The sequence below is a fragment of the Pristiophorus japonicus genome, chromosome 20 (assembly GCF_044704955.1).
Source record: "Pristiophorus japonicus isolate sPriJap1 chromosome 20, sPriJap1.hap1, whole genome shotgun sequence".
NCBI classification, from domain to species: Eukaryota; Metazoa; Chordata; class Chondrichthyes; family Pristiophoridae; genus Pristiophorus; species Pristiophorus japonicus.
Window position 1 is genome coordinate 82,925,299 of NC_091996.1, and position 18,441 is coordinate 82,943,739.

At 44.4% G+C, this 18,441-nt stretch overlaps 1 protein-coding gene across 1 annotated transcript; it reads left to right on the forward strand.

Moving 5' to 3' along the window:
* The first annotated feature begins 878 nt into the window (after nt 1–878).
* LOC139232797 (probable G-protein coupled receptor 139) lies at nt 879–14,744 on the forward strand. The gene is made up of 3 exons (XM_070863290.1): nt 879–926; nt 4,255–4,303; nt 13,825–14,744. Exons 1-3 carry the CDS (start codon nt 879–881, stop codon nt 14,742–14,744), a joined length of 1,017 nt encoding a protein of 338 aa, XP_070719391.1.
* Nucleotides 14,745–18,441: the final 3,697 nt, after the last annotated feature.

Below are 18,441 nucleotides of genomic sequence, written 5' to 3' on the forward strand. Positions count from 1 at the left end.
AGTGCGACCTATTATTAGACTGTATTTCTGCTGGCTCACCGTAGTATGTGATTAAATTCTCCAGTCCTTTAATCATACTTTGTTGATTCGCTTTAGTCACTGGATACGCTATCAAAAGTCCAGAATAGTTATCAACAGCAGTGAGCAAATATTGGAACCGTTGTTGCAATGGTAAAGGTCCTACATAATCAACTTGCCATATTTGTGCTGGTTGAGTCCCTCTCTTAATATGGGCACCGGGTTGTCATTGTGGGGGAAAATGCTTCACCTTTTGACAAATTTCACAGGTGTTTATGATCTTTTTAACACCGTCCGTAGTCAAATTTAATCCCTATTTTGTGCCCATTGTATCATACCCTGAATGCCCAAATGTCCAGATTTGTGGTGGGCCCACTTGCCTATGCCATATTCTTCCTCTTCCACCTCTTTGACAACCCGTACCCGGGATTTATTATCAATGGTGTTATTATATTCAGAGGTCTTTGAAGTGTTTTTCATGTGAGCGTCCACATATCGTTATTTTCATCTTCTAGGCTTTGGACCATATTTGTTCCCATAGGTGCTTTCACCACAAGTCATTCCCAGTTATTTGCCAGTTATGTTCATGCCAGTTTCACATCCAGCTCACCATGCCATTGGCTACTGCCCATGAGTCAGTATATATGTATACTTGTTGCTGTTCCTCTTCTAACGCAAGGACTATAGCTTCTAGTTCTGCTAGCTGGCTGGAGCCTCCCACGCCCTCATCATGCACAATTGTCTGGGTTTTTGGATTGAAGGCAGCGGCTCACCATCGCCGAAGGCCGTTGAGCCAGACCGTTAAGCCATCTGTGAACCAGGCATGGCTACGTTGTTCAGGTGTTACCTGTTCAAAAGACATGCCCCAGGAGATCGGTGACTCCTGGGTTAAACTGACAGACGACTGCGTAAGTTCACTCTCAGCTGTTTGTGGGTATTCAGCCACATGCTCATGTAGTCGGGTGATTGCTTCTTTTACTTTACTTGCTCTGTCTGCGATATACCATTTCCAGAGCACTATGGAGCTTTGCTGCGCTCGCCCGACCTTGTGTGTCTCATTTTCTGAGTGAACCCAGTATAATATGGGTAGGTCTGGTCTTAAACTGACTTTGTCGTCCCCTGTCTGTCCTTCTGTTTCTGTTAGGGCCCAATAACATGCTAATAATTGTTTCTCAAATGGAGTGTAATGAGTAGCAGCATCTGTCAATTTTCTAGACCAGAACCCTAACGGTATATGAGTGCCACATTGAACCTGCCACAAACTCCATACTGCAGTGTCATTGGTAACGGATACCTGTAGTTCAAAAGGTTGTCCAGGCACTCGCGGGGCTCGGGGTAAAGCTTGAGCTCCGGCTTCTTTGGCTGCATCAAAAGCCACCTGCTGTTCCTTTCCCCACTCGAACTGGGCCTTTTTTCATGTTACGGCATACAGCGGTTTTAATAACATCGTGAGGTGAGGTATGTGTCTCCTCCAGTAACCCAGTAGTCCCACAAACCGTTGTGTCTCAGTTTTATTCGTGGGGATGGTCATTTCTTGAATTTTATTCTTCACAGGCTCGGGTATGATGCGCTCACCCCGAGACCATTGGATCCCCAGAAACTGGACAGTCTGGCTAGGGCCCTGAACCTTCTTGGGATTTATCTCCCAGACCCTGTCTCGCATGTGTTGGACTAAAGTAGCTTGGGCTTCTGACACCACTGCCTCAGTGGGACCCCTTATTAGTATATCATCAATGTCATGTGCCAGTGAGACATTAGGAGCCAACGTGCACATGTCCAGGCCCCGGGCCACCAATCCGTGGCATAGGGTAGGGCTATGTAGGTAACCTTGAGGTAGGTGTTTAAACGTGTATTACCTCCCTTCCCATGTGAATGCAAACTGGTCCTGGGATTCATCCACTATTGGAATGGAGAAAATGTCATTGGCCAGGTCGATTGCCGCATACCACTCCGCACCTTCTTCAGACAACCGCTCTGTTATAATTACTACATCTGGGACAGTGGTTGCCAGGGGAGGGACAAATTTGTTCAGTTGTCGGTAGTCCACAGAGTCATCCTCCAACTTTTGTCGTGTTTCTGCACAGGCCAAACAGAGCTATTGTTGGGGAACATCGCATGTCTAATGATACCCGCCTCCAAGAGCCCTTGTATGGTTTCCCCTATTTTTTTGTGTCCCCCAGGTATTCGGTACTGTTTCATAGTCACTATACGCGATGGCCGTGGTATTACCACTGGTTCCCACTTTGCTTCCGCTGTAATCACAGTGATCGCCAGTATCCCAAATGAGAATCGCCCGAACAAGGTATGTGTGGTTCCCTTTTAAAGGTCCATCCCAATAATATGTCCCTTTACTGCCGATAGTAGGATCATTACCCAGTGTGGAGGCCCATTTCCTAAAGCCATTCTGATAGTTGTTCGGACAGCGAGCGTTTCTGCCCCTCCGAACCCATTAATCATTATACGGGTCCCTGTGTGTTTCCTAGGATTTCCATGGATAATAGTAACTTATGCCACGGTGTCTAGTAAAGCCACATCTCTTTGTATGTTCCCCCCCCCCCACCCGCACCCCGCCAATGTATCGTAATCGGAATGTGTGGCCTCAGATCCCCGGGAGCTTGGGTTGATGTGGTTCTAATTGGGGCTGCTCCCGGATTCCGGCCACATCCCTAGTCGAGGGGATTACTAGCCTTCCACAGCTCTTCTACATTGGGGTATAGGCTAGCGGGAGGTGGTTTCTCCGCATCTGCAGACTTATCGCTATCCGACTTAGTCTCCCTTACCTCCCTCCTTTCACCCTTCTCTTTTCCCGGGACGCAGTGTTGCTTCCACATAGAATCCCAACAGGATTCTATCAATTTTTCCCTTGGGGACCCCTGCCTTCAGTAAAGCCGCGAACATGTCCCTCCGCATAAATCTTTTTTTTGTCTTTCCTGACCCTGTACCTTTCCCAGAGGTCGAACCTTGTCACTGGTCCCGTTCCCCCTCTACATTAGACGTTCTCGACTCTTGCACACTATCTTCTGCATCCTCTAACTGTCCTAACAATAGGCAAGCATGCCCCACCCGCTGCCCTTGGACTGGTCCCAATAATGCGAGTAGCACACCCCTCATCATAGGAGGGCCAATCTTCATCAGCCTGCTCCGCATTCCTGCCATAAAGAGCTCCTGATCTGGCCACCCATATGGTTGGTGATATAATCCTCCCTGTGTTGCCATGTTGCGCAACTGTATCGCACCCTCCGCCATAGTATTCTAACGTTTTACCTCCCCTTCCCAATCCAGGGCAGAGGGATATTTTTGCTGGACCCCTATAGTAACCTTGTCCCATAACGAACTTGTGCCCTATACATTCCGTAGCACTGCTGTGATAAGGTGGTCCATAGTCATAGTCCCCATTTTTGTTAACTCTTTGAGGTTAAGTATTACGCCTGATGCTCCCTGGTCCCAAATCCGGGTTAGCAATTCTGACAATGATTCCCTGGGTTTTTAGCGAAATCGAAACCCTATTTCTTGTAACTCACTAGTGGTGAAGTCATACACCCCTCTAGTGGTTCCCGGCTGTTCCCCATCTTGCTGTTTCATCTTATTTGTCATAAGGGGTCTAGTTTCCGTGTCCGGAGCGTATGGGGGAGAGTTTTTAGTTTCCTCCCGTTCCCCCCCCCCCACCTCCATCTGTCCACTCATATTCTGACTCAGAGGAGTACCAGATTTCTCCGTCCCAAGTGGGTCCAGCTACCAATACACGTACCATTGACCGATCTATCTGTAATTCCTGTTGTCTGGCTTTCTTTTTATTTTGTACCATCGCCAGATGGCATATTAAAGTTTCTGATTGTTCATTGACCTTGTCCGTCCGTTCTTGTGCAGTGTGGGTCGAGTTTTGACTTTACAAAACCTTAACAGCTGTTTTTAACTGTAGGTTTTCTGCCTCACTTTCCTTAAGTTGTTTACACATCGCCCTTAATGCTGTCAACAAAATCCATCCCATTTGTGGGGGACTATTTTTCTCCTGTGGGAAGCTCGCTTCCTCCAGGAGAGACAGTACCGCATGGGGTACGGTTCTATCTTTGCTCTGTTCCAATAACTGCGTATCCCAATGTTGCGGGGGTCCAAACCGGGCTAGCACATTGGCAAGAGAGCCACAACCCTCATCCCTCGTGCTCCACCCTGGTATTCTATACTTCTTCCCCGCAGGTGGAGACTGCTTCTTGTCTTTTCTCTTGAACATTTTACCAGATCCTGTTCATGAAGCCAAAATGTTTTGGATCGATAATAATCGACTCAGGTTAGGGATCTGGATGAATGTTTAATAAGAGACAAGACAAATGGAGTAAAGAATACAACACCATTTACTGAGAGAAAAGAAACATAATAATACAGTTTACAAAGAAAAGAGAAGTATGATAAGATGCAACAAAGCTCACGGCCTTCAGCCCGTCGGGAACTCTGCAACGACGGCTGGTCTGGAGCCTTGGAGGTCCCGGCACCGCTCGCGAATCACAGTCCAAGGTGAAGTTCAAAGAGCTACGGGACAGTGCGGTTCCTTTATACTATTAAACAAACATACTATTGAACAAAACATGGGTGCATGTGGCTTATGGCCAAATCTTTATCTGTAAGGCCCCAGCTGCTCGTCCACATGAGATCTCAAGGCGGCGACCGTCTCATAACAAGCTGGTGTACGTCCCAAGGTCGCTTCCCTCTCTCTCTCTCTCTCTCTGTATAGCAACAACATTCCACGGGGCATGGGACAGAGACACACTGTAAATGTCTAAATATCGTAATTAACAGTATGTGATTAACCCCATACAATACACCTCCTCTGCTGAATTCTAAATTTCTCCCAGTCCTCAGGTTTGCTGCTTTTTCTGGCCAATTTACATGCCTCTTCCTTGGATTTAACACTATCCCTAATTGCCCTTGTTAGTCACGGTTGGACCACCTGCTCCATTTTATTTTTACGCCAGACACGGATGTACAATTGTTGAAATTCATCCATGTGATCTTTAAATGTCTGCCATTGCCTATCCACCATCAAGCCTTGAAGTACCATTCGCCAGTCTATCCTAGCCAATTCACGTTTCATACCATCGAAGTTACCTTTCTTTAAGTTCAGGACTCTAGTCTCTGAATTAACTGTGTCACTGTCCACCTTAATGAAGAATTCTTCCATATTCAGCCATGAACTCATTGAATGGCGGTGCAGGCTCAAAGGGCCGAATGGCCTACTCCTGCACCAATTTTCTATGTTTCTATTATGGTCACTCTTCCCCAAGGGGCCTTGCACAACAAGATTGCTAATGAGACCTTTCTCATTACACATCACACAGTCTAGGATGGCCAGCTCTCTAGTTGGTTCCTCGACATATTGTTCTAGAAAACCATCCTCTATACACTCCAGGAAATTCTCCTCCACCGTATTGCTACCAGTTTGGTTAGCCCAATCTATATGTAGATTAAAGTCACCCATGATAACTGCTGTACCTTTATTGCATGCCTCCCTAATTTCCTGTTTGATGCCATCCCCAACCTTGCTACTACTGTTTGTTGGTCTGTACACAACTCCCACTAGCGTTTTCTGCCCTTTGGTGTTCTGCAGCTCTACCCATACAGATTCCACATCATCCAAGTTAATGTCCTTGCTTACGATTGTGTTAATCTCCTCTTTAACCAGCAACGCTACCCCACCTCCTTTTCCTTTCTGTCTATCCTTGCTGAATATTGAATATACCTGGATGTTGAGTTTCCAGCCTTGGTCACCCTGGAGCCATGCTTCCGTAATCCCAATTTCATCATATCCGTTAACAGCTATCTGCGCAGTTAAGTCATCCACCTTATTGTCAATGCTCCTCGCATTAAGACACAGAGCCTTCAGGCTTGTTTTTTTTAACACTCTCTTTCCTTTTAGAATTGTGTTGTAATGTGGCCCTTTTTGATTTTTGCCTTTGATTTCTCTGCCATCCGCTTTTCCTTATCTCCTTTTTACCTTTTGCTTCTGCCCCCTTTTGACTTACCTCTGCCTCTTTGCATAGATTCCCATCCCCCTGCCATATTAGTTTAAACCCTCCCCAACAGCACTAGCAAACACTCCCCCTAGCACATCGGCTCCGGTTCTGCCCAGGTGCAGACCGTCTGGTTTGTACTGCTCCCACCTCCCCAGAACCGGTTCCAATGTCCCAGTAACTACCACCAACGTTATTTCAAGAAAATTATTCATTTATCAGCTGGTGAGGCAAAGGTCTTGCTGCTGCATAGCCACCACACGCCCTTTCCTGCGGTCTAGAGGGGTGTGGGGCATGGTTTCAATGTCAGGCTGATTGTCTTCCCCGAGGTCATCATCCACCTCCTTTTCCTCTTCTGCTTCTCCTCTCTCCTTAGGTGGACCGGCAGACCCATCTGGCAATTCTTGTCCTCTCCTGATAGCCAACTTGTGCAGCATGCATCACATCACGATGAATTGAGTGACCTGCTCAGAGTGATATTGTAATTTGCCTCCGAGTGGTCCAGGCATCTGAAGAGCTGGTTAAGCACTCCAATTGTCGTTTTGACAATATTGCATGTGTCTATGTGGCTTTCCTTGAATTGCTTCTTGGCTTCTGTTTGGGGCTTACACAGCGGGGTTATCACTCAGGTGATGAAGCCATATCCTTTGTCACCAAGCATCCAGTTTTGACCTTGTGACTGACTCTTAAACAGGTCAGATACAGTGCTCTCACGCAAGATGTGCACATCATGGATGCTGCATGGAAATTTTGCATTTACTGCCATGATTATTTGCTTGTGGTCGACAACGAGTTGCACATTCAATGATTGGAATCCCTTGCCGTTCCGAAAAACCTCTGCATCCTGAAAAGGTGCTCACATGATGATGTGCGTGCAGTCTATAACTCCCTGCACCTTGGGGAAATTTGCTATTCTCGGGAAACCTAGAGCTCTCTCACTCTGTGCCTCCCTAGTCATAGGGAAGCTTATGAAGTCCATCCTCTGAGCATAAAGGGCTTCAATCATCTGTTGAATGCAGCAATGTTGGCCTGCTGAGAAGTAGCGCAAAGGTCACCAGGTGAGCCCTGAAAGGAGCCCGATGCATAGAAGAAAAGTAATGCAGTCACCTTGACCTCAAAGTAGAGTGCGGTCCTGCTGGAGCTTTTAGGCCACAGATTTCCCCTAATAATTTGGCATATCTCACTGATGACGTCCTTTCGGAAGTGCAGTCTCCTACGGCACTTGTTCTCGGATAAGTTCAGGTAAGACCGCTTCTCCCTGTAAGTTCAACAGGTGTAATTTCTCCTCCTCCTCAGTCTGCCACCTCTTTGATTGGGCACATAATGCTCTTCAATAAACCTTCTCCCATCTCGAGTCTGCGGCATGTGAGTAGTCATCAATATAGGCTGAGAAATTACAGGCCCCATTACAATTACTATTATACATATTCTTCACAAACAATAAATTTTCCTACTAAAACTCATAAAATAAATTCCATTCGTCCACAATATGATAAGATCTTTCTTCAGATTTTATATTCAACTTAAAATAACTCACAGATTAAATCAAAACTCCCCAGAGCTTGATGCAGCTTTTTATTTGAAAAGTCCTCCAATTTACAAAATAATGTCCATACCACTGGCTTAAGTTCAGGTGAGTGCAGTTTTTTTCAGCATTTTTTGGCCGAGCGATATTTTTGGTGATATATGGGTGAGATGCTGAAAGTAACCTTTGGCGATCTGCTGGGCGGTTTCTGGGTGTTAGTTTTGTTTTAAAACTGTATTCTGTGCCGTTATGGCATAAAAATATGGGTGGGCGGTTTAATTAATTATCGGCGTTAATTTGATGCAAAAACTAACGCTAGCGATAAATGGGCAATAAATGAGCGATAAGTTGACATTTGTTTGCATTTTGGTGTGAAATGGCGATACATGGGCTATACATCTCAGCTATAAAATGGGTGCTAAGTGGGCGGTCGCGAAGTGAAACTGATGGAACATCTAACCCCACGTGAACATGTCTTATCGTGGGAACAGTCAAAACTTTCATTCCATTGAGCTTAATTTACTTTTACATTAATAGGATCTCTGTCACTGTCTCTCTGTGTATTTCTCGCTCTCTCTCTCTTTCTCTGTCTGGCTTTCTCTCATTTCTGTCATACACTGTCTCTCTGTTGCTATCTGTTTCTCTCTCTTTTATCTGTCTGCCTCAGTGCAATAGAAATCTCCTTAGAAAAATAGAAGAAAATGAATAATCTGAGAGGAGGTGTAATTTTATTTCGCGGAGCCGGTGTATTGAGTGGGTTCCCTAAAAGCGCGGCAGAAGCAGTTTCAATGGTAACTTACAAAAGCGAAGTGGATATATACTTGTAAAGGAAACATTAGCAGGGCTGTGGGGAACAGGCAGCATTGTCATTATGGACTAAAGATCCAGTGTCATGAATCATGGGGAATTTAAATTCAGTTAACTAAATAAATCTGGAATTTAAAGCTAGTATCAATAATGGTGCATCGTATTGTCATAAAACCCACTTGGTTTACTAATGGAAGGAAATCTGCCGTCCTTACCTGGTCTGGCCTATAAGTGACTCCAGACCCACAGTAATGTGGATGACTCTTAACAGCGGCTCTGAAATGGCCCAGCGAGACACTCAGTTGTATTCAAGAAGGTGACTCACCACCTCCTTCTCGGGGGCAATTCGGGATGACCAATAAATGCTGACCTTTCTGGTGACGTAAACTTCGTGAATGAATAAATTAAAAATGGATAGAGCAGGTGTGAGTGGGATATATTTGGTCGCTCTGGCACACGCACGATGGGCCCAATGGCCTCGTTCTGTGCCATTTCATTCTCGGATTCCGGGATTCTATGCAGAAGCAGACGCGTTACTTACACCCGGATCACAGTAATTTCAAACTTTAGCACGTGCTTTATGTACTAGGGTGGCCGAGTGGTTGTCTACATTACGGCAATAACTACACTTCAAAAAGTGCTTCATTGCCTGTAAAGTGCTTTGGGACATCCGGTGGTCGTTAAAGGCGCGATATAATTGCAAATCTTTCTTCAAGACGTTCGACTTAAGATCCCGTGGTGTCTGCTTGGGTTCGCCCCCTCTCCTGGTAACAGTGTCATTCAATCTTTATTGTCCTATTGCCACCCCCTTTTACCTTGCAGCTGCTCTGCCACAATCTCTCTCTCTGTCTGATTCGGACTCGGACTTTGTTATTTAATGATACACAGATTCATGCTATTCCATCTCCCCACCACCTTCTCCTTGGATCTGCAGTTGCTTATAACCTGTTAAATCTCTATCTTACTCCTGTTCTGGTGCAAGAGCATCGCTCTGAAATATTATCTCTCTTTTTCTCTCCACAGATGCTTCCGCCTGCTGAGTGTTTGCAGCATTTTCTGCCTTTATTTCAGATTTACAGCATACCCAGTATTTTGCTTCTGTTCTCTGTAATGTTGCCGGCTGCATGTTGAATATTTACGATTCATCCACTTCCATCGAAAAATAGTCTTTTAAACTCAGAGAATTTGTTCTACCCGTTTGTCTGTTTCCCTTGCTCTGTCTCTAGATTTTACATAATGCCTTAGTTTTCCTATCTCAGTCTCTCTGTCTCTCGCTCTATTTATTTCTCTCTGTATCTTTCTCTTTGTTTTCTTGTCTCTGTCCATCTGTCTTTCATTCTCTCTGACGAATTGTCTCTCTCTCCATCATTCTGTCCTGCCGCCTTGTCTGTTTAATGGAGTGACGACTTTCAAAACCTAACACAACCGGCTGCAGAATTTTCGGACTTTTTCACTGCAACTGGGAATGTCAAGTAAGTTGATCCACATATTTTCAACGTATGACTGTATGAATCCCTGCTGGAACACGCAAATAGATCCGTTATTCATCCCTGTATCATAGTGCATTGAACTTGATTGGAAAGTAAAACCATTCCCTCACCTCCATCCGTGTCGCCTTTGTCCCCAGTAAAGCTTGCTAGCTCTTCTCTCAGGGTCGTTCAGCCTTGTAATGCCCGAATCCGCACTCCCTAAAGTAGAAAGGGGAATGTCTGGTGGGCAACAGGTGGAGCCGTACATCCATAGATCTGACTGGAACGCATCAGTCATTCTTAGCCATAGTCGACTTTGCCAAAATCGTCCTTCTCGGCAAACCTCTCTCCTCTACCCCCTCGACCATCACTGATCACAACAAGAACCAGAAGCTCATGGACTGCTTGCTCAGTATCATTGCCGCCGCCAATTTAGTTTCCTCTGAAGTCTCGCATCTACTCCTGTCCCATTTAAGGCACATTTGCCGATGATCCGCCCTTGTTATAACTTTAAATCCATGTCCTACTGCAATTTCTCTCCTATCTCGTTTAATGTTCTCTGTAAGTTTACCTTGTTGCAGCAACATATCTTTTTCTCCTTGACCCCATTCTGACTGAACTGCTGACAATACAAAATCCTCCCGTGACCCCCTGGTTACTTGACATAGTAATAATTTCCTTCTGTTCAAGTACTGTCCCTTTATTTTCAGTCAGCCATTATTAATCCCCTCCTCTGGAGCAGCATGTCCTGGCAAACTCTATGTCCTCTTCAAATGTGTTGAATTAAAAGTCTTGATGACATTCTGTCCAGAAACCCCATGTTTCAATATATCAAATCAACTTTCTACCACTGCCATAGCCGTGAATCAAAGACACAAATAATACCCTCTATGATTATGACTACGGTGCATTATCCCTCTTCATATTGCGTGACTTATCTGCAGCCTGTGAGAGGGTGGATCACACCTCCGTCTGTCAATGAAGGGAAAGGTGGACTTAGCACAGTGGTGGACAAAATACGGTCCAGGGGCCATATCCTGCCCGCCAGGTCATACTATCCCGCCCACTGGATGGAACAGAAATAGAACGCGAGCCGGAGCTCGAGCTGTACATTCGACTATCCACTTTCACTTTCCATGGGTCAAAGACAGACCCTAACTGCAGCCATAGAAAAAACATAGCAATACTTCATTCAAATTAATAACCGCTAAAGTGCTTTTCCTTGGCACAATCTAAAAAGGATCCGTTCCTTGATTCTGGGCCCCAATGGCGCATGTCCATACCCAAAATGCACTGCGTACTGGTATATGCCCTATCCATTTTAGAGCAGAGTCATGGCTGCTCATCTCCACAAGTCTTTTACCGAAGAAAGTGACCGGCAATGCATCTTTCCTCTCCCGGTATCCAGGGTACAACAGCAGGGGAGCTTTCATCTGGCACCAATTGGGCCGGCAGTAGTAATCTTTGCAAAGGGGCACAAGAGGACTGAGGTGGGTCAATGATGCTGACTTCGGATTTAAAGTGTCTACCATTCGATTTCACACCTCCTTTTCAAAATTTATCTTTGATTCATTTCTAAGCAGTATCCAATACAAAGAAACATAGAAACATAGAAAATAGGTGCAGGAGTAGGCCATTGGGCCCTTTGAGCCTGCACCACTATTCAAGATGATCATGGCTGATCTTGAAAATTCAGTACCCCATTCCTGCTTTCTCGCCATACCCCTTGAACCCTTTAGCCGTAAAGGCAAAATCTAACTCCCTTTTAAATATATCTAACGAACTGGCCTCAACAACTTTCTATGGTAGAGCATTCCACAGGTTCACAATTCTCTGAGTGAAGAAGTTTCTCCTCACCTTGGTCCTAAATGCCCTACCCCTTACCCTTAGACTGTGACCCCTGGTTCTGGACTTCCCCAACATTGGGAACATTTTTCCTGCATCTAACCTGTCCAATCCCGTCAGACTTTTATATGTTTCTATGAGATCCCCTCTCATTCTTCTAAATTCCAGTGAATATAAGCCTAGTCGATCCAGTCTTTCTTCATACGTCAGTCCTGCCATCCCGGGAATCAGTCTGGGAACCTTTGGTGCACTCCATCAATAGCAAGAATGTCCTTCCTCAGATTAGGAGACCAAAACTGTACACAATATTCAATATTCAATATTCACTATATGTAAGATAGCAGCTGACTACTATCTGAATTTATGTTCATGCAATGTTTCTGTGTAAGTAATGTGCCATCTAAATTCTTCCACATGGGTCCCTTTAAATTTGCTACGGGGCCGGGCACTATGCAACCGCAAACGCGCAGCATCCCTTGCAGCAGCTGCAGCTGGGGAGCGGGCTGCACAGGACCATGCGATTGTTGCAGGGCAAGGCATCCACATGCCTTAGAGGAACACTGATGGGTGGCCCACAGCAGCACAGCAAAACATGTTCAGTGGCCCTCCAGCCCAAATAACTGCTCACCCCTGAGTTAGCAGGATAGATGGAATGAAATGGAAAGAGATTGTGAGGGAGAGGAAGACACAGAGAGACAGGGGAAGAGAGGAGTAATGGGAGAGCAAGAGAGAGACAATGAAACATGATATATCAGAATTGAGTGCAATTGCAAAACTGTATTAGTGACAATGAGATAGTGGAGAAGGCGTGAGAGTAAAATGGGAGAGACTGTGAAAAGGGAACTTTGAGAGAGGAGGTTTGAGTGGTAAGGAGATAGAATGGAAGACTGATTACCAGATTTCAATCAAAAAAACAAGTCACATTAATCGGCTAAGTTTGGAAGTTTGCTTACTTACCTATGATCCAAATTACAATAATATCTTATGTTCTATTTAGATCTTTTAGCTCTTGTTCCCAACGGTAACCACCATCTGTTTTTTAAGAAATGGCTCATTGTATTATGACTTTGGAATGGGAAAGCCAGATGGTGCCTTGTTTGTTCAGCAAACTGCAACTAATAACTCTCGTTGTGCAATCTAGAAGCATCATTCGGGAGTCGCTGCTCTATAAATGAACCAATATTTTCCGTTGATTTTTCATTACTGCAGTTGGAGTGATCGCCTCCAACACCAGTAGGTAACATCTTCACAGAGAAGATGCATTCTTCATCGCTTTATTGGGTCCAGGTCGTATATTATCCCATTCTCGCGGCAATTGGAGTACCTGGTAAGTGACTTTTAGAAGGTAATGTGTCTGCCGCGCCGTTTAACATATTGTGTTGCGATTTACACACTGTGCCTGGTAAATATAGTAGGTAGTTCTTCAAGCCTTTGTCATTCACTCAGTTAGGAATGTCAAAACTTGGCTGATTGGTAAAACTAAATGGTAACGGGAGCCAACATTTTTATTGTTTAATTTTAACCACAATTTGCTGCTTTCTACTCACTACATACAAGTTAAACTTGTCGGCTCTGCCTACTCACTTTTAACCTTGATGTTCTCTTCTCTCCTCCTCCACTTATTCTTGGTGTCATTGTCCCTGCTGTTCCTTTTATCCTTGATGTTATCTTTCATCCTGTTCCTGTAAACCTCGGTGTGGTCTCTCCTGTTCCTTCCATATTTGGTGCTCTCTACAATCCTGGTCTTTTTATCATTGTTGTTGTCTTCTCTCCTGTCCCTTTACTTCTTGGTGTTTTCTTCTGTCGTGTTTCATTTTATCATTTGTTCTCTTCTCTCCTTGTGCCTATTATTCTCCCCCTTCGACCATTTGTTCTTGGTGCTGCAATTTCTCCTGGTTCATCATATCCTCAGCGTTGGCTTATTTTATGGAGCACCCTAGATTCGAAGTGCCTGTGGAAACTCAACGTGAAATCTCACAGATAAAGAATCTTGTGATGGACGAAGCATCTTTGACCTCTGATATCGTGTCACAATCCAAAGGAGAGGGGAGCACAGGGCGAGGAGAATTATTCAATATCGCATCTACATGAAGCCAGTTGATGCTGCACTCTTAACTCCGTTTAAAGATGTGATTGTTTTTTGTTCCTGTACACACAGTGAACTTGGTGGCGATTGTGATCCTGTCCCGGGGAAAGTGCGGCCTCTCCAAATGCATCACTTGCTACCTGGTGGCCATGGCGACAGCGGATCTGATGGTGATTGTCTCTGACGTGATATTACATTGGATCACTGACCTGTATTGGTGGAACACTTTCCTGTACTACACTCCTGTGTGCAGATTCATTCTCTTCCTGGCTCCGACTGCCATAGACAGTTCTGTTTGGTTAACGGTCGCTTTTACCTTTGATCGGTTTGTAGCCATTTGTTGTCAGAAGCTGAAAAACAAATATTGCACCGAGAGAACCGCAGCTGTGGTTATAGTGGCCTTGACCGCGCTGGTCTGTTTAAAGAACATTCCCTGGCCTTTCGTGTATACTCCTTATATTACAGCTAATAACATACCGCGGGGTTGCCGTGCAAAAGTACAGTTTTATATTGCACCCACGTGGAGAGCTTTTTCTTGGTTTGAACAGCTGTTAACCCCATTGCTTCCCTTCTGTGTGATTTTACTGTTGAACGCTCTCACCGTTAGATTCATTTTAGTCGCCAGTCGCGCCCGAAGGAGCATCCGGGGTGGCAGCAATGGTAAGAAAGACAAGGACCCCGAGATGAGGAACCGCAGAAGGTCCATTGTTTTACTATTTGCTCTATCCGGCAGTTTTATCCTGCTCTGGATGACGACAGTTGTGTATTTCTTCTTTTATCGAATTACAACCGTGTTTCGTCGCAGGTCGTTGTTTAACCCTTTTCAAAATTTTGAACACGCTGGAATTATGCTTCAGCTCCTGAGTTCCTGCACAAACACGGCCATTTACACAGTGACCCAGAGTAAGTTCAGGGAGGAGATGATCAATGTGCTCAAATATCCCTTTACACTAATTCATAAATCAGTTGTATTATGCAAGTGGCAGGACTGACTTCCACAACATCGCATTTCTACTTCATATCACAATGACCACAGATATTTACCAAAGGGACTGAGCAATAGGAGAACACGGGCATCATGAAAATTCATTTATAGTCTATTATCATCCTTCGGGATAGATAATAACTTATTGGTTACACATAACACTGGTGTTCTGGATCCAGTACTCATTATAAAAATGGCAGAAGTTCTATTTTGTTTTTAATCAATGAGAATCATAATTGGACAGGTTCTATAAGGGCAGCAGATCTGCAACACCACTTTTAAAATCTAAAGCAGTGCTGGTGAAGTTAATCTTGGCCGCTTTTCAAACCGGGCGACAGTGACACTGGATCCCGTTTTACACTTTTCCCGATTTTTTTCACTTACATCAGTGCTGATCATTTTATCTTTACACATATACGATATTCGATGAGCCACCATTAAATATTGGGCCCTAGAATGCGTCCATCATTGCCAAAATACAAAATAACACAAAATGTTCTCCATCACACCTTTATTTATCTCCCTCTGCTGGTTTCTCTGCATCACTGTATGCGGTAACTCTACTCCCTATCTCCCTCTGCTGGTGTCACTCTCTGCATCACTGTACTCAGCAACTCTACTCCCTATCTCCCTCTGCTGGTGTCACTCTCTGCATCACTGTACGCGGTAACTCTACTCCCTATCTCCCTCTGCTGGTGTCACTCTCTGCATCACTGTACTCAGCAACTCTACTCCCTATCTCCCTCTGCTGGTTTCACTCTCTGCATCACTGCACTCGGTAACTCAACTCCCTATCTCCCTCTGCTGGTTTCACTCTCTTCATCACTGTACTCGGTAACTACTCTCTATCTCCCTCTGCTGGTTTTGTTGCCTCACTGTACATGGTAACTCTACTCTCTATCTCCCTCTGCTGGTTTCTGTGCATCACTGTAATCAGTAACTCCACTCATTATTTCCCTCTGCTGGTGTCTCTCTCTGCATCACTGTTCTCAGTAATTTTACTTTGAACCTCTGACTGCTGGTGTCACTTTGTGTCACTCACTTTACTTATCTGCTCCTTAATCTACATCCATCTGCTGTTGTATCACTGTGTAACTCAATGTACTCGGTTACACCTTAATCTGAAGGGACTGAGTGGAACTTATGTAAGTTTGCTGATGATACAATGTTACGTGGGAAAGTAAACTGTGAGGAGGACGCAAAGAGGCGGCAGAGCGATTGACTGAGTGGGCAGGATCATGGCAGATGGAATAAGATGTGTGGAAATATGAAGTTACTTTGGTAGCAAAAACAAAAAAGCAGAATATTTTTGAATAGTGACACACTAGAAAATGTTTGTATTCAGAGGTTCATGAACGACAGATAGTTAACATGCAGGTACAACAAGCCATTAGGAAATTAAATGGTATGTTAGCATTTGTTACAAATGAATTCCAGTATAACAGGTAAAGAAGTCTTATTACAATCATACAGGGCAATGGTGAGGCCACACCTGGAGTGCTGTGTACAGTTCTGGTCTCATTACCTAAGGAAATATATACTTGCCTTAGTGCAACAAAAGTTTACTCGGCAGGTTTCTGTACTGAGGCGATGGCCCTGTCTGGAGAGATGGAGTGGATTAGTCCTATGTTTCCTCGAGTTTAAGAGAATCCGTTGTGATCTAATTGAAACATATACAATTCTTAATCTGCTTGACATGGTGAGAAGATATTACCCCTAGCTGGGGAATCTAGAACATGGGGTCACAATCTCAAACTAAAGGGTCGGCCATTTTGGTCTGAAATGAGGAGAAATTACTTCACTCAAAGAGTTGTGAATCTTTGGAATTCTCTACCCCAGAGAGCTGTAGATACTCTGCCGTTGAATATATTGATGACAGAGGTCGATACATTTTTTGGAATGAAGATAATTAAAGGATATGGGGATAGTGCGGGAAGGTAGAAGATCAGCCATGGTCTTGTTGAATAGTGGAGCAGGCCCAAATGGACAAGTGCCTCCTCCTGCTGCTATTTCTTATGTTCCATGTTCTTATATGTGGTCAATCATATCTCAATCTATCTCACCCTGCTGCTGTCTCTCTATCTTGCTCACTGTAAACAGTGAACCACTGTGGATCTGGCTGTGTTCAGCCTCCATCTTGAAACTGGTCCCATGTCAATGCGTGATGGTGAACAGGGAAAAATGTCAATGGGGAACAATCAGGAGTCCTGATGGTGCCCGTGCAGAATGGGGAGAATCTCAAGTCGAAGATGTGGTGATTGCATTTGTTCATAGACCAAGGGTATTGGAGAATGGTTGAGTGAGCCTTCAGGTAGAATCTCACAGAGTGGTCAATGAGGACAAGAGGTCATGGTTACAGACCATCATGTTGATCATGTTGACACCATAGGCCTGGGTGCTGCGCTCATGGCGGGAACCAGGCCGAAGTGATATGAATGGAGAGTTGTGGGAGTGGTTGCTACACAGATGGCCGTCGACAAATTGATTGAGGATTTTAGAGAGGAACACAAGGTTAAACATGTGAAAATTGAAGTTAGTGTTGATGGGAGATGGAACGATGTTTGAGCAAAATAACACTGTATACTAACGACCTAGACAATATCTGACCAATTGGAGATATTGCACTGGTTGCACAATTTCACATGCGACAACCTGCAGCTGATGCACCTTAAACATATTTGTTTTGTGGAGAAACAAACAGGCGCATTGCACAGAAAGTCCAGTGCTGTTCACGGGCAACAGGCGAAATGCTCCTGATTTATTTCACGGCGCGCTCAGCGCTCGGCGATCTGACCAATGGTTTGAAATGGCATAGGGCAATCCACATATTCTAAGGCTTATACACGTTTCTGCTCAGGTAGACAGGTGGTGCATCAAAATTGATGAAGGTCCTTATGAATGGGCGCTGGGAAATCCATATTAGTCCCTCTGGATTGTTGGATGTGTGAGCACAATCTCTCCTTTCATGAGAAGCATCAGAGGCATTGTCACCTCCCAAAGAAATCTGCCACTTTTTAACATGAATTTACTGATTAGCCATCACCAAATGTTTCCCTGGCTAGAGCTCATCGAAAGCACGATATTTTAAAAGTTTAAACATGCTATAATTGTTACCGTATTATTTTGTGAACATATTGTATTTCACCCCAGTCTCTCTCACTTTACAAATTCGACAAATCAATACATGCGATTTTCAGGTTTGCATCTGCAAGGGTCAAACTGTTAACTGAGCTCGAGAAGAGTGATCAGTTGGAAATGTGCCTGTCCAGCGCCAGATTGATGGACATTCTGAAACTACACTTTATGGTCAAGGGCTTTGCAATTTTGTTCGATGGGCCAAAATATTTCCCCAATGAACTTAGAATCTGCCTCACATTTGAATTGTTCAGAATTGGTTCTATAGCTGTTTGTTTCCTCTTGTAAAACTCAATTACACAAAAATAAAATACAAATGATGATTTGGGTATGCATTTTTATTTTTGATCACTGAGGTAGGAAAATTTTAATCTAACGAGAGGGTAGTGGCGATGTGGAGCTCTCAACACTAGAAGGTTAATGCAATTAGAAACATCAAAATTCAGATTAATATCCGTTCTTCTGTAAGAGTGTTTAAGGGATGTGGAACCACGGCGGGTAGATGGGGTTAGCATACAGATGAGACATAGTTTAAGTTAAAGATTCAAAATGCTCGCGGTGCTGAATGG